The 15,224-nt window shown below is 45.9% G+C and overlaps 1 protein-coding gene across 2 annotated transcripts in view; it reads right to left on the reverse strand.

Moving 5' to 3' along the window:
- Nucleotides 1–15,224, reverse strand: part of farp1 (FERM, RhoGEF (ARHGEF) and pleckstrin domain protein 1 (chondrocyte-derived)) — a 223,043-nt gene that overhangs the window by 27,299 nt on the left and 180,520 nt on the right. For both annotated transcript variants that reach the window (XM_078402238.1, XM_078402239.1), the window contains 3 exons: nucleotides 14,389–14,522; nucleotides 9,546–9,627; nucleotides 7,096–7,333 (listed from right to left, as the gene is read on the reverse strand). In XM_078402238.1, the coding sequence (XP_078258364.1) occupies nucleotides 7,096–7,333; nucleotides 9,546–9,627; nucleotides 14,389–14,522 (454 nt within the window). The remainder of the gene's footprint in view (nucleotides 1–7,095; nucleotides 7,334–9,545; nucleotides 9,628–14,388; nucleotides 14,523–15,224) is intronic.

Genomic DNA, 15,224 nt, shown 5'->3' on the forward strand with positions numbered 1-15,224 from the left:
TTCCGAGTCAGCATGGATTTACGAAGGGGAAATCATGCTTGACAAATCTACTGGAATTTTTTGAGGATGTAACTAGGAAAATTGACAGGGGAGAGTCAGTGGATGTGGTGTACCTCGACTTTCAGAAAGCCTTCGACAAGGTCCCACATAGGAGATTAGTGGAAAAAATTAGGGCACATGGTATTGGGGGTAGGGTACTGACATGGATAGTAAATTGGTTGACAGACAGAAAGCAAAGAGTGGGGATAAATGGGTCCCTTTCGGAATGGCAGGCAGTGACCAGTGGGGTACCGCAAGGTTCGGTGCTGGGACCCCAGCTATTTACGATATACATTAATGGGCGGCACGGTAGCGCAGCGGTAGAGTTGCTGCTTTACAGCGAATGCAGCGCCGGAGACTCAGGTTCGATCCTGACTACGGGTGCTGCACTGTAAGGAGTTTGTACGTTCTCCCCGTGACCTGCGTGGGTTTACTCCGAGATCTTCGGTTTCCTCCCACACTCCAAAGACGTACAGGTATGTAGGTTAATTGGCTGGGTAAAATGTAAAAAATTGTCCCTAGTGGGTGTAGGATAGTGTTAATGTACGGGGATCACTGGGCGGCACGGACTTGGAGGGCCGAAAAGGCCTGTTTCCGGCTGTATATATATGATATGATATGATATGATATGACTTAGACGAAGGGATTAAAAGTACCATTAGCAAATTTGCAGATGATACTAAGCTGGGGGGTAGTGTGAATTGTGAGGAAGATGCAATAAGGCTGCAGGGTGACTTGGACAGGTTGTGTGAGTGGGCGGATACATGGCAGATGCAGTTGAATATAGATAAGTGTGAGGTTATTCACTTTGGAAGTAAGAATAGAAAGGCAGATTATTATCTGAATGGTGTCAAGTTAGGAGGAGGGGGAGTTCAACGAGATCTGGGTGTCCTAGTGCATCAGTCACTGAAAGGAAGCATGCAGGTACAGCAGGCAGTGAAGAAAGCCAATGGAATGTTGGCCTTCATAACAAGAGGAGTTGAGTATAGGAGCAAAGAGGTCCTTCTACAGTTGTACCGGGCCCTGGTGAGACCGCACCTGGAGTACTGTGTGCAGTTTTGGTCTCCAAATTTGAGGAAGGATATTCTTGCTATGGAGGGCGTGCAGCGTAGGTTCACTAGGTTAATTCCCGGAATGGCGGGACTGTCGTATGTTGAAAGGCTGGAGCGATTGGGCTTGTATACACTGGAATTTAGAAGGATGAGGGGGGACCTTATTGAAACATATAAGATAATTAGGGGATTGGACGCATTAGAGGCAGGAAACATGTTCCCAATGTTGGGGGAAGTCCAGAACAAGGGGCCACAGTTTAAGAATAAGGGGTAGACCATTTAGAACGGAGATGAGGAAGAACTTTTTCAGTCAGAGAGTGGTGAAGGTGTGGAATTCTCTGCCTCAGAAGGCAGTGGAGGCCAGTTCGTTGGATGCTTTCAAGAGAGAGCTGGATAGAGCTCTTAAGGATAGCGGAGTGAGGGGGTATGGGGAGAAGGCAGGAACGGGGTACTGATTGAGAGTGATCAGCCACGATCGCATTGAATGGCGGTGCTGGCTCGAAGGGCTGAATGGCCTACTCCTGCACCTATTGTCTATTGTCTATTGTATGCTGCATGACTCTGGGACTCTAATCAGGAGCAGGGGATCTTGACGTTGATAATTGACACAAAATAACGGCAGCAACACACTTCACAGCAGCCTGGGGGCGAATTGTATTCGGTCCCAACACTGACAACAAGTTCAGGACCTTAACACTGACTGGCATCTGCTCACTTTCCACAATCTTAGTCATACGGCACGGAAACAGGCCCTTCAGCCCAACTTATTCATGCTGACCAAGATACCCCATCTAAGCTAGTCCCATTTGCCCATGTTTGGCCCATATCCCTCCAAACCCTTCCTATCCAACTACTTGTCCAAGTGTCCATAAAATGTGGTTATTGTACCTGCCTCAACTATTTCCTCCGGCAGCTCATTCCATATACCCACCAACCTCTGAGTGAAATAGTTGCCCCTTTTTCCCTCTCACCTTAAACCCATAGTTTCTGGTTCTAGATTCCCCTACCCTGATAAAAGACCCTGGGCATTCACCCTATCAATTCCCCTCATGATTTTATACACCTCTACAAGATTACCCCTTAGCCTCCTGCGATCTCAGGAATAAAGTCCTAGCTTGCCCAACCCCCCCCCCTTGAGCTCATGCCCTCGAATCCTGGCATCATCCTTGTAAATCTTCTCTGCACTCTTTGCAGCTTAATGACATCCTTCCTGTAGCAGAGTGACCAGACCAAAATTGAATGTGATACTCCAAATGCGGCCTCACCCATGTCTTGCACAACTGCAACATAATGTCCCAACTTCTACACTCAATTTCCTGACTGATGAAGGTCAATGTACTAAATGCCTTCTGTACCAACCTATTTACCTGTGATGCCACTTTCAGGGAACAGTGTACAGGTACTCCTTGATCCCTCTGCTCGATAACATTCCCCAGAACCTTACCATTCACTGTGAAGGTCCTGCCCTGTCCATACACAATACAGAGAACATCATGCGCTTGGTGCAGTAAGATGCCTTGTGCATCTCTGTAACTGTAACACTATAATGCTGTAACACTATGTTCTGCACTCTGGTATTTTGCTCTTTACACTCTCTGTTGTACTTGGTAATGGTTTGATTATACTCATATATGGTATGATTTGACTGGATCGCACGCAAACAATAGTTTTTCACTGTACACGTGATAATAATAAACCAATATCAAAGACCGATAAGATCACCCCTCGTTCATCTAACTATCGAACTTGCTCAATTTTTACTTCTAAGACAACCCCAGTAACACCTAAAATCATCTCTTCCATTTTATTAATTGTTTTAAATGCTCAAACATTGGTTTCCACTGAAGCTAGGTCACAGTGACACTCACAGTAAAATGATCATTGTTATTAAAAATATCAAATTACTATTGTATTTAATTTGCTTGCTTATTATCCTATTTCTATCCTATCATTCAAGAACTAATTAACCAGGGATTAAGAATAAATCAAAATATGTGGTATTTTGAGTCAGAAGAAATCACACGATGATTGCATTACGGAAGAAGGCCATTTGGCTGCTGAGTCCTTACTGGCTCTAGGTCAGAGCAATCTAGCTGGTCTTCCTCTCCCCCCATCCCTCCCCTCCTCCTCCAGACCTGCAAATTCCTTCCTTGCAGGCTTGCACCAGCTCCCTTCTCAATGTTACAATTGAATCCGTCTCTGATACACTCCACTGACAGGACAATCTAGACCATATGTACTCACTGTCATAGAGTGCTAGAGCATAGAAATAGGCCCTTCGGCCCAACTCATCCATGCTGACCAAGGTGCACCATCTAATCTGGTACCATTTGCCCACATTTGGTCCATATGCATTTAAATCTTTCTTATCCATGTACCTGTCCAAGTGTCTTTTGAATGTAGTTATTGTACCTGCCTCAACTATCTTAGCTGGCAGCTCATTCTATATACCCATCACCCTCTGATGTAACCATTCTATATACACACCCTCCTCTAAAAGTTGCACCTCGGGTTCCAATTAAATCACATCCCTCTCACCTTAAATATATGTCCTCTGGTTCTTGACTTCCCTACCCTGGGTAAAAGACTCTGCATTCATCCTGTCAATTCCCTTCATGACTTAAAAAAAAAACCTCTGTAAGATCATCCCTCAGCCTCCTGCGCTCCATGGGATAAAGTCCTAGCTTGACCAAACTCTCCCTGGAGCTCAGACCTTCGAGTCCTGCCAACATCCTTGTAAATCCTCTCTGCATTCTTTCCAGCTTAACAATATCCTTCCTCTAGCAGGGTGACCAAATCTGAACACACGGCTCTAAATGTGGCCTCTTCATCACCGGATAAAAAGTTTTCTTCAAACTTTTAATGTTTTTTTATGCTACGAGGACCCAGGACCTGCTCTACGGTTCAATGAAGCAATATGTTTGATCCCAGTCTAAAGGCTATGACCATTGAACTTTTCCTCTTCTGGCAGCTAAGAGGTTCATGGGTTTCAGTTGTGAACAGATGGGGAAGAGGTCAAAGCCCCATGTGACCTCAACGGCCCCCGTCTGGAAATATCTTTTGAAGATTCATTTACAGCATGTGGGCTTTGCTGGCAAGGCCAATATTTACTATGTGGTTTGCGGGAAAAAAAGAAACAAAGTGCTGTAGTAACTCGATGGTTCTGACAGCATCAGGGGAGAACTTGGATAGGTGACTTTGGGTTGGAACCCTTTTTCAGACTCAAGAGCAGTCTGAAGAATGGTCCTGACCTGAAACGTTGCCTATCTATGTTCTTCAGAGATGCTGCCTGACCCGCTGAGTTACTCCAGCAATTTGTATCTTTTTTTTTCCTATTATTTTACTAACTACATCAGTCTGACCAACACAGTCCAGTCCAATCTAGCCCATGCAAAGTGTGGGTCGAAGAGGAATCAGACTAAAGACCAGTCGTCCATCTTATTCTATGACAGGAAATCTATCTAGAACAGGAAAGCAGAGTATTACCTGAATGGTGGCCAATTAGGAAAAGGGGAGATGCAACTGAAGCTAGGTCACAGTGACACTCACAGTAAAATGATCATTGTTATTAAAAATATCAAATTACTATTGTATTTAATTTACTTGCTTATTATCCTATTTCTATCCTATCATTCAAGAACTAATTAACCAGGGATTAAGAATAAATCAAAATATGTGGTATTTTGAGTCAGAAAAAATCACACGATGATTGCATTACAGAAGAAGGCCAGATGCAAAGGGGAGATGCAACGTGACCTGGGTGTCATGGTGCACCAGTCATTGAAAGCAAGCGTGCAGGTGCAGCAGGCAGTGAAGAAAACGAATGGTATGTTGGCATTCATAGCAAGAGGATTTGAGTATAGGAGCAGGGAGGTTCTGCTGCAGTTGTACAGGGCCTTGGTGAGACCGCACCTGGAGTATTGTGTACAGTTTTGGTCTCCTAATCTGAGGAAAGACATTCTAGCCTTAGAGGGAGTACAGAGAAGGTTCACCAGATTGATCCCTGGGATGGCAGGACTTTCATATGAAGAAAGACTGGATGGACTAGGCTTATACTCGCTGGAATTTAGAAGACTGAGAGAGGATCTTAAAGAAACATATAAAATTCTTAAGGGGTTGGAGAGGCTAGATGCGGGAAGATTGTTCCCGATGTTGGGGAAGTCCAGAACCAGGGGTCACAGCTTAAGGATAAGGGGGAAGTCTTTTAGGACCGAGATGAGAAAACATTTCTTCACACAGAGAGTGGTGAGTCTGTGGAATTTTCTGCCACAGAAGGTAGTTGAGGCCAGTTCATTGGCTATATTTAAGAGGGAGTTAGATGTGGCCCTTGTGGCTAAAGGGATCAGTGGGTATGGAGAGAAGGCAGGTACAGGTTACTGGGCTGGATGATCAGCCATGATCATATTGAATGGCGGTGCAGGCTCGAAGGGCCGAATGGCCTACTCCTGCACCTATTTTCTATGTTTCTATGCTTGTGAAACATGGACAGTGCCCAGCCGACATGTATCATTCCACAGGACCTATCTGCACAGAACACCTCACTTCATATGGCAAGCTAAGAGTTGAGACACACAGATGCTTTCCCAGACAAACCTCCCCAACATTGTTCAAAGAATCACAGATCAGGTAGCCACGACATGTCAGAAGAATAAAATGAAACCGCTGGAGGAACTCAGCAGGTCAGAGTTATAGCTTATGCAGGGAGATAGACTGAGCTTTCTCCCAACCCAAAATGTCCATCTGTTCATCTCCCTCCCCAGATGCTGTCTGATCCACTGAGTTTCTCCAGCAGTTTTTGGAGAAATCTTGGGTTTAAAAAAAAAATCAAGATTCCAGCATCTTCGGTTTCTTGTAATTCCATGTCAGAAGAATACCAACGCAACCACTTTATGGAGATCTGGTCACGCGGTAGACAGAAAAAGAGATTCTTAAAATATCCCTGAGGAGTTTCAACACTGACACACATCACTGGGCACAGCATAACCACAGAAAAAGGTGGCGCTGACTCATATCAGGAAGCTGGAATGGAGGAAACAAAGAGGAAAAGAGAATCCTGAAAATCAAGTATCACTGATGCCACTGCATCCCCATATCCCGTCACCTGGGTGGAAAGAACCTTCCAGCCCAGGTTGGGTTTATCAGCAACTTCCGTACATATTGCAACACCATACTCAGGAACGAGTGTTGAACAGCAACCCATTCCAGACCAGTCTAGTCCGGGCCGAAGCAAAGCCAGTCCAATCAAATCATGGCCAACCCAACCCATCTCGGTATAGTCCAATTATAGTCAGAGTCATTGATTAATACAGTGTGGAAACAGGCCCTTCCGCCCACACCGGCCAACAATGTCCCAGCTACCCTAGTCCCACTTGCCTGTGCTTGGTCCATAACCCTCCAAACCTGTCCTATCCATGTACCTGTCCAACTGTTTCTTAAATGATGGGATAGTCCCAGCCTCAACCACCTCCTCTAGCAGCTTGTTCCATACACCCACCACCCTCTGTGTGAAAAAGTTACCCCTTGGATTCCTATTAAATCTTTTCCCCTTCACCTTGAACCTATGTCCTCTGGTCCTCAATTCACCTACTCTGGGTAAAAGACTTTGTGCATCTACCCGATCTATTCCTCATGAAGGAATTCATTCCAGTTTAACCCAATCCATCCCAGTCCAATCCAATTAATCCCAATCCATTCCAGCCCAACCCAATCCATCCCAGCCCAACCCAAACCATCCCAGTCCAATCCAATTATTCCCAGCCCAACACATCTCGGTTCAATCTAATTCATCCCAATTTATCCCAGTCCAACCCAATCCAACCTAATTCATCCCAGTCCATCCCTCTCCACACCAGTCCAATCTACTCCTGGCCAGGTCTATCCAGCCAGCACTGGTCCAGGTGTGAGCTTTGCCGAGCTGAGCCTGTCCCGGTTCAGCCACCCCGAGCCCTGCCTGGGGCTCCCTGTTTGCGCTGAAGCCCGTGGGCCTCGCTGCCGGTTGCCTTACCCCGTGAGTCCCTGAAGTCGACGTGACTGGGCGGGTAATGCTTGCACAGCCGCTCCAGGATCTGCTTGTAGTGCATCAGCCGGTGCAGAGGCCGCAGCAGGAACACGTTCAGGGGCAGGTAGCAGACCTTCTGCTGCTCAAATTCCCGGCACGTCACCTCCAGCTTCCGGGAATTCCGGATGGCCTTCTCCAGTTCCACCAGGATCTCGCTGTGCTTCTGCAAGTGGACGGTGAGTTGCTGCAAAAGAGAACAGGAGCGAGGGCTGAGCAACGGAGGACCAGGGGAACGGCATGAAACCACGTCTCCCGGGTTATCGTCCTGCCCTTGAATCTCAGCGTCCGCGGGTGAAAGACCTCCCTCTCTGCAAGGCCCAGTCAGGCAGCCTGAGATAACCTTGAGCGCCCCATCACCCTGCATGCTCGTTGTTTGTAAATGAGTGTGCTGCATGTACTCTGTTTGGTGAACGTTTGTAACTTTGTTGGCGCCAGATATATGGTGTATTGCCCAGGTGCACCCTGGGGGATTTCCGGGACCGCTGGGCACCGCGGGGGGTGGAATGTATCCTCAGTAAGGACGGGGAAATAGTCATTTGAGAATATTTGTTTTGCTTGTGTTGTGGTGGTGGGTTTGTTTTGAATAATATAGTATTGGACATATTATTGTAAATAGGTGAATAAATTATTTCTGATTTTAAAAAACTAGGTGAGGTCTGCTGTATGATTTTATCGAGTTGTATGCAAAACAAAGCATTTCACTGTGATAATAAAGTATCATTGAATTGAATCATTGAATTGAATGTGCATGTTTGTCCACATGTACATATACGTACATGCAAGCATATGCATACATATCCATGCATATCTGCGTGTGCGTGTATGACTGCATGTGCATGTGTACGTGCAGCTGCTTGCACCTATGTACATGTATCTGTGCGTGAGCATATGCGTACCAGTGCGTGCGTCTCTGTGTGGATCAGACAGTGAGGGTGTGCAGTGTGCGTTTGAGGTTGGGCTTTGGAGAGCATGCATACATGAGTGCATGAGCGATGCAGAGAGTCAGGGAAGGTGCAGGTGTGTGAAGTGTTTGTGTGCATCTGCAAGGTTGTGGAGGGCGGGGGAGGGGTTGCATGGAGTGAGGAAGGGAAGCAGATCTCCCCTGTCAGAGGGGCCTGTAAACCCACCTGCAATCATCGCACCCAGTGAGCGGGAAGTAGTGGGCCCTGATCCCGCTTGGAGCTGTGGGCTCCCTGGATACTCACCACAGGAAGGAGCAGCACATTGCTCACTCCATCTATAACAAGGCAGGTGGGAGAATCCGAGGGTGAGCAACCTCCGACCATAACTGGGACATGAGTCTCACTGGAGAATCGCCACAGACATGATGGTCTCAATGGCCTACTGTTCACCTGCTTACGTATTTGCATTACACATAAACATACATCCCTACTGGCAGTTGTAGCAATTGTATTTTAATAGCACCTTTCACTTCCTTGTGCATCCAAGCACTTTGTAGCTCACAGTACTCGTAACACAGCAAATGCAGCAAATTGATGCTCCCAGCAACATCATCTAACCTGTGAAATGTTAGTTGAGGGACTGGCATTGGCCTGGGTCGTGAGGATGTCTCCGCTACTCCCCTTCAAAATGTTATCATGTGCCTTTGTTTTTAAGGCCTGAACAAAAAATAACCCTTCCAATGGTCTTTACTTGAGACTTTAGAGATACAGAGCAGAAACAGGCCTTTCGATCCACCGAGTCCACACCGCCCAGCAACCACCCCGTACACTAGCACTATCCTACACACTGGGGACAATTTGTAACTTTATCGAAGCCAATTAACCTACAAACCTGTACGTCTTTGGAGTGTGGGAGGAAACCGGATCACCCGGGGAAAACCCACGTGGTCACAGGGAGAACGTACAAGCTCCGTACAGACAGAACGTGTGGTCAGGATCAAACCTGGGTCTCTGGTGCTGTAAGGCAGCGACTCTACCGCTGTGCCACAGTGCTGCCCTGGTGTTGCACTCTCTTGAGGTGTCAGCCAAAGCTTTAAACATTGAACCGTACAGAAACCTGCCCTTCAGCCCATCGTATCAGCACTGTTTGTATAGAACCCCAGTGTACATTTTATTCTCTCCATTCTCCACAACTCTCCCCCAGGTCCTATCACTCACCTGCACTCTCGTAGCAATTTACAGTGTCCAATTCAATCACTAACCCACACAATTTTGGGACGTTTAAGGAAACTGAAGCACCTGGGGAAATGCACATGGTCAAAGGGTAAAAACTTGCCAGTTCCACACAGGCAGCACCTGAGGTCAGAACTACATCGCCTGATCCCACAACCTTTGCCTCAGAAGCCAACGAGGGACATACTGAGTCAGAGATGATTTTGGAATCATTGTAGAACCAAACATGGCGCAGCGCCTGGTGGTCATGCAGACACATACCTTCATAGAATGCAGGTTCTTCAACATCACATCTCCAATTCTTTGGTAATCTCCTTTAATATGAGCATTGGACCTTCCTTCCCTGTCAATGCACGGAGGAATAAAATAATATGTTAAGTTAAAAAGTAACAGGAAAGACTCAGCCTTCCTTTCCGCTTCCCATCTTTGCACTTCCATGAAAGACATTTGATCTCCATCTTCTTTGTTGAGAGCTGTAGAAACAAGGAACTGCAAATGCTGCTTTACAAAAAAAAAAGACACAAAGTGCTGGAGTAACGCAGTGGGCCATGCAACGTCCCTGGAGAACATGGATAGGTGACGTTTTGGGTTCGAGACCCTTCTGATGAGAGCGCATTGACCTTAAACATCAACTCTCTCCCTCTGTCAGTCTCTCTTTCTATTTCTCTCTCTCACTCTCTTTGTCTGCCTGTCTCTCTGTCTGCCTCTACCTCCCATCCTTCCCAGCTTCTGCCTCTTTGTTTGCCTCCATCCATCCTTCACTCCTCTCTCTCTCTCTCTCTCTCTCTCTCTCTCTCTCCACAAATGCTGCCCAACCTGCTGAGTGTTTGCAGCAATTTCCGATCCTGTTCCCAGTGTCCCTGCTTGTTTGCTTCTCTGTGACAATAATTCAGCGGGCAACCTATCAAACCTTGCATCCAGCATCCCACTGGCTCGAGTTGTGTCTTTGGAAACTAACTTGGTCAATGTTAATTTGATGAAGTGAAGTCTGAAACTGAACAAGAGACCTCGGTGGTAATTTTGAGTCTGAGCTATATTTCTGATCTTTTCTCCACACCTTCACTGACATCATCTGTTCCACTTCCATCATAGAAACATAGAAAATAGGTGCTGGAGTAGGCCATCCAGCCCTTCGAGCCAGCAACACCATTCAATATGATCATGGCTGATCGTGTGATCATGTCCATCCCTGCCTCAGCTGATCAGCCACCAAAGCTCGCATCTGTGTTGTTGGTAACTCCGTAAATTTCGGGATCATCTAACCTCTGTTCCGTGGTATATTCATCCAAGCTCACCTGCCTGCTCTCACTCAGTCGTGCCAGCTCCCAGTTAACCAACCTCCAGAGCTTAGAGTTATTATCCTTGATACTGAGTCCCTCCAGGTTCCCAACCCTCCCTCCATGTGTGCACTACTCAGGCCCTTAAAGATCTTGTTCATCCTCCAATTCTGCCCTTTTCGATCTCCTGCAACGTTAATTATTCCACCATTAGCAGCCACAGCTTCAGTTGGGCACCCAAAATTCTCTGCCTCAACCTCTACCTTCAATGAAGACCCTTCTTAAGTTTACCTCTTTGACCAAGTACTTGGTCATTGTTTAATTTAGTTGAGAGATACAGCACGGAAACAGGCCCTTCGGCCCACTCAGTCCGCAACGACCAGCGATCCCCACACATACAATACAATACAATACAATATATCTTTATTGTCATTGTACCCAGGGGTACAACGAGATTGGGAATGCGCCTCCCATACGATGCACTAATTTAGGTAATTTAGACAGCAGCAACCCAACGAAACAAACATTAACACTACCCTAAACACACTAGGGACAAATTTACATCTACAACAAGCCAATTAACCTACAAACCTGTACATCCTTGGTATGTGGGAGGAAACTGAAGATCTGGGCGAAAACCCACGCAGGTCACGAGGAGAACGTACAAACTCCCATACAGGCAGGCACCCGTAGACAGGATTGAACCCGGGTCTCCGGCGCTGCAAGACAGTACGTCTACTGCTATGCCACCGTGCCGCCCTTTAGACAGACCCAATCCCACTCCACGGTCCCACTGGTACATTTTATGGCTCTGTCAATGTTTGATCACATTCCTGCAAGGCACACATCTTTCTATTCCTGCATTAAAGGGGTGTATTAATGCAGTGGTTGCTTGGAGTAAAAGAAATATCAGGAAAAAAAATTACAAATGAATGAATAGTTCTCTTTAAAAGGGGTGTCCTTGTTTCATTGCAAGGGGGCATGAATATTTATAAATGTCAAATGTTTTCGTTTGCAGATTATGCTTAAAGCAACTCGGAGTAAAATTCATTGCAATCACCTTCCTGTTGTTGATGCAAGCCCAACGGCTAAAAATAGCTGTCCAATTAAACTTGCATGATGAATATTTGCAAATCGTTTCCAAAGCACTGGGGCTCATTGAGAATACACTACAAAATTAATAAGCTTCCAAGGGCCGTGCTGTGGGGACCTCCCTGCTGCTAATTTGATCAATTACTTCACAAAAGCCAAAATGCTCTTCACTGCACAGCTGTACATCTGGTGTGTAGGAAGGAACTGCTGATGTTAGTTTAAACCGAAGATATGACACAAAATGCTGGAATAACTCATGCAGCATTTCTGGATAGAAGGAATGGGTGACGTTTCGGGTCGAGACCCTTCTTCAGACTCAGTCTTTAGAGGGTCTCGACCCGAAATATCACCCATTCTTTCTATCCAGAGATGCTGCCTGTCCCCGCTGGGTTACTCCAGCATTTTGTGTCTATGTACAACATCTGGAATGTGTTGACTGGACAAGTCTGGAACGAGAGTTACTACTAATTCCCAACTGGATCCAAATGCAATACTGTATCCAGGAATTTTTTCACACTCTTTTCACAACGAGATGTTTGATGGAGCTGGGCTCATGATCAGGGATTTCCTGCTCACAGGAACGAGCTGTCCCTCCGCAAAGAGCCATTTAAAAAGGGTGTAGAAGGGTAGGTTGGGAAGGCACACAAGGTGCCATCACTCTACTTTTGTGTAGTGTGTACAGCCTGGGTATATACACCAAAAAGTCTTATACTCAAGAGTGTTTTATTGCCATATGACCCAAAAGAGAAAAATGAAATTCTTACTTGCAGCAGAACAACAGATATGTAAACACAGTTTATCTGTAAGATGGACACAAAATGCTGGCGTAGCTCAGCGTGACAGGCAGCATCTCTGGAGAGAAGGAATGGGTGACGTTTTTCAGTCTGAAGAAAGGTCTCGACCCGAAACATCACCCATTCCTCTCCAGAGATACTGCTCATCCCACTGAGTTACTCCAGCATTTTGCGTCTATCTTCGGTTTAAACCAGCATCTGCAGTTCCTTCCTACACAGTGACCTGTAAATACCCTGATAAACAACCACAAAAAATCAGTATATAAAAATAACCAGCACATTGATGCAATCATAAAGAAAGCCCATCAATGTCTCCTTAGAAGCTTGAGGGGTTCGGTATGTCAACGAATACTCTCTTGAATTTCTACAGGTGTGTGCTAGAGAGCAAATTAGGGTTAGGAGGGAGACATAGATCAGCCATGATTGAATGGCGGAGTAGACTTGATGGGCCAAATGGCCTACTTCTTCTCCTATCACTTATGACCGTATGTTAATTGGTTGCACCAAGGCCTGGTTCAGCAACTCGAATGCCCAGGATCGAAGAAGACTGCAAAAAGTGGTGAACACTGCCCAGTCCATCACGGATACTGACCACCCCACCATTGAAAGGATCAACAGTAGTCGCTGCCTCAAAAAGGCAGCCAACATCATCAGAGATCCACACCACCCTGGCAATGCTCTCATTTCACTCCTGCCATTAGGAAGAAGGTAGATGTGCCTGAAAACTGTAATGTCCAGGTTCAGGAGCATCTTCTTCCCTACAACTATCAGGCTATTAAACACTACAACCTCCAAATAAGCTCCGAACTATATTGACTTGAGGGCATTTGCACTATGTTTACATATCTGTTGTGCTGCTGCAAGTAAGAATTTAATTGTTCCGTTTCAGGACAATTAAATGCTCTTGATGCTTGACCTAATAGTGCAAAGACAAAAACAATTGAAAAACAATGCACCTGAAGTCGATGTAGTTCGGAGCTTAGTTGGAGGACGTAGTGTTTAATGCCCAATGGTTGTTGGGAAGAATCTATTCCTGAACTTGGACGTTAGTTTTCAGGCTTCTTCCTGATAGCAGGAGTGAAATGAGAGCGTGGCCAGATGTAGGTCCCGGATGATGCTGGCTGCATTCTGACTCCTGTAGGTTATATCTTATTGTTTTAAGACTGGACGGGGCCTTGCTGCCCCAGAATATGCCAGCCAACTGCACTGTATGTACTACATTCACCAGCACTAATTGAAAAATCCGTATAGACACCATTGACCGCTGGTCACTTGGACAATGGCAGGGCCGAATATACTCATGGTCTTGCGGGTAAACGAGATGGTGGGCTCTGGAGAAATGGGCCTGCACAGCATGGAAACAGGCCTTTGGCCCTAACACAAAATTAGAATTCTGGACTAGTCCCGTATGCCCACATCAGGCCCAAACCCCATCGCAACCCTTCCCATGCACATATCTGTCCACATGTCTTTGGAAAGTCATGATTGTATCCGTTGCAGATATGGACCACCCTCTGAGTGAACACATTGCCCCTGAGGTCCCTTCATCTGAACGTTTCACAGTGGTGTCTGAAGAAGGGTCGTCGACGAGAAATATTAATTCTCTCTCCACAGAAGCTGCACGACCTGATGAGTAACTGCAGCAGTTCCTGTTCTTATTTCAATTTCCAGCACATGCATTACTTTATGTCACATTTATTCACGTTGTTCAATCGCACCATTTGCATTTATTCACATTGTTTCATTCCATTGAGTTTTGTGTGAGAGGAGTTTCCCAATGAAGTGTCTGAATTTCACACGGGTAGTTAATCTTAGAATCAAATGCTCCGAGAATAACTTGTGGTGTGGTTGGCGGAGAGGGGATAGGAAGTGTTTTATGACTGGGGTTTGGGGAGTTAGCACCGATCGTGTGAAAGGACACGCCCCAGCATTAGACCTTACCACAGAGCAAGCCTTTGTTCAACTTCCTTCAGAAAGCCAGTGTGAAACTTGTAGAGGGGGTCAAAGTTCGAGAACATTAAGTTCTTCAACTGTTCAGGCATGACGTCGTCTCTGGCCAGAGCACTCTGGAAAGACTAGGAGAGAGATAAAGAAGTCAACATTAGACTGTGGAGTAGAGTACGGTGTTTACAGTGTACTATGTTTACATATCTGTTGTACTGCTGCAAGTAAGAATTTCCATTGTTCCGTTTCATTGTTCATTGTACATATGGCAATAAGCTACTCTTTGAGTATTGGTGGTGTACACTGGGCATTTGCATACCCATGCTCTACGCGCTACACAAAAGTAGGGTGATGGTCTCATTGGGTGCTAAGAAAGGTATTGTTCCGTTTCGGGACAAATGATAATAAAACGCTCCTGACACTTTGACATTGAAGGCAGAAAAGACACAGAGGAGAATTTCACCGTCACACATCAGACTTGCAGTTAAATCCAAAGTAATTTAGATCCGTGCAGTATGACCGTATGACTATCTTTTTCCTTTCATTTGTGAAGTTGAATATATTGTATTAAAATCCATTACTTCACCTGAGAACAAGGAGGGAGAGGGATGGTGTGACCTCGAGTGGTAGGAGTTGGAGTGAAAGCTGCAAATATTCCTTCTAGAACATTCAGCTCAGCTCACGAGTCAGACGGAGTGGAACAGGAAATCAGATGCCTTCATCCCAGGGGGTCAGAGGGTTGCACGACCCCTGCGCGACTGGACATCAGGGTCCTGACAAAACGTTCATTGTGCACATTACTCTCCAGCGCCCTACCATTCACTGTGAAGAAC

Source organism: Rhinoraja longicauda, chromosome 7, assembly GCF_053455715.1.
Source record: "Rhinoraja longicauda isolate Sanriku21f chromosome 7, sRhiLon1.1, whole genome shotgun sequence".
Lineage (NCBI taxonomy): Eukaryota > Metazoa > Chordata > Chondrichthyes > Rajiformes > Arhynchobatidae > Rhinoraja > Rhinoraja longicauda.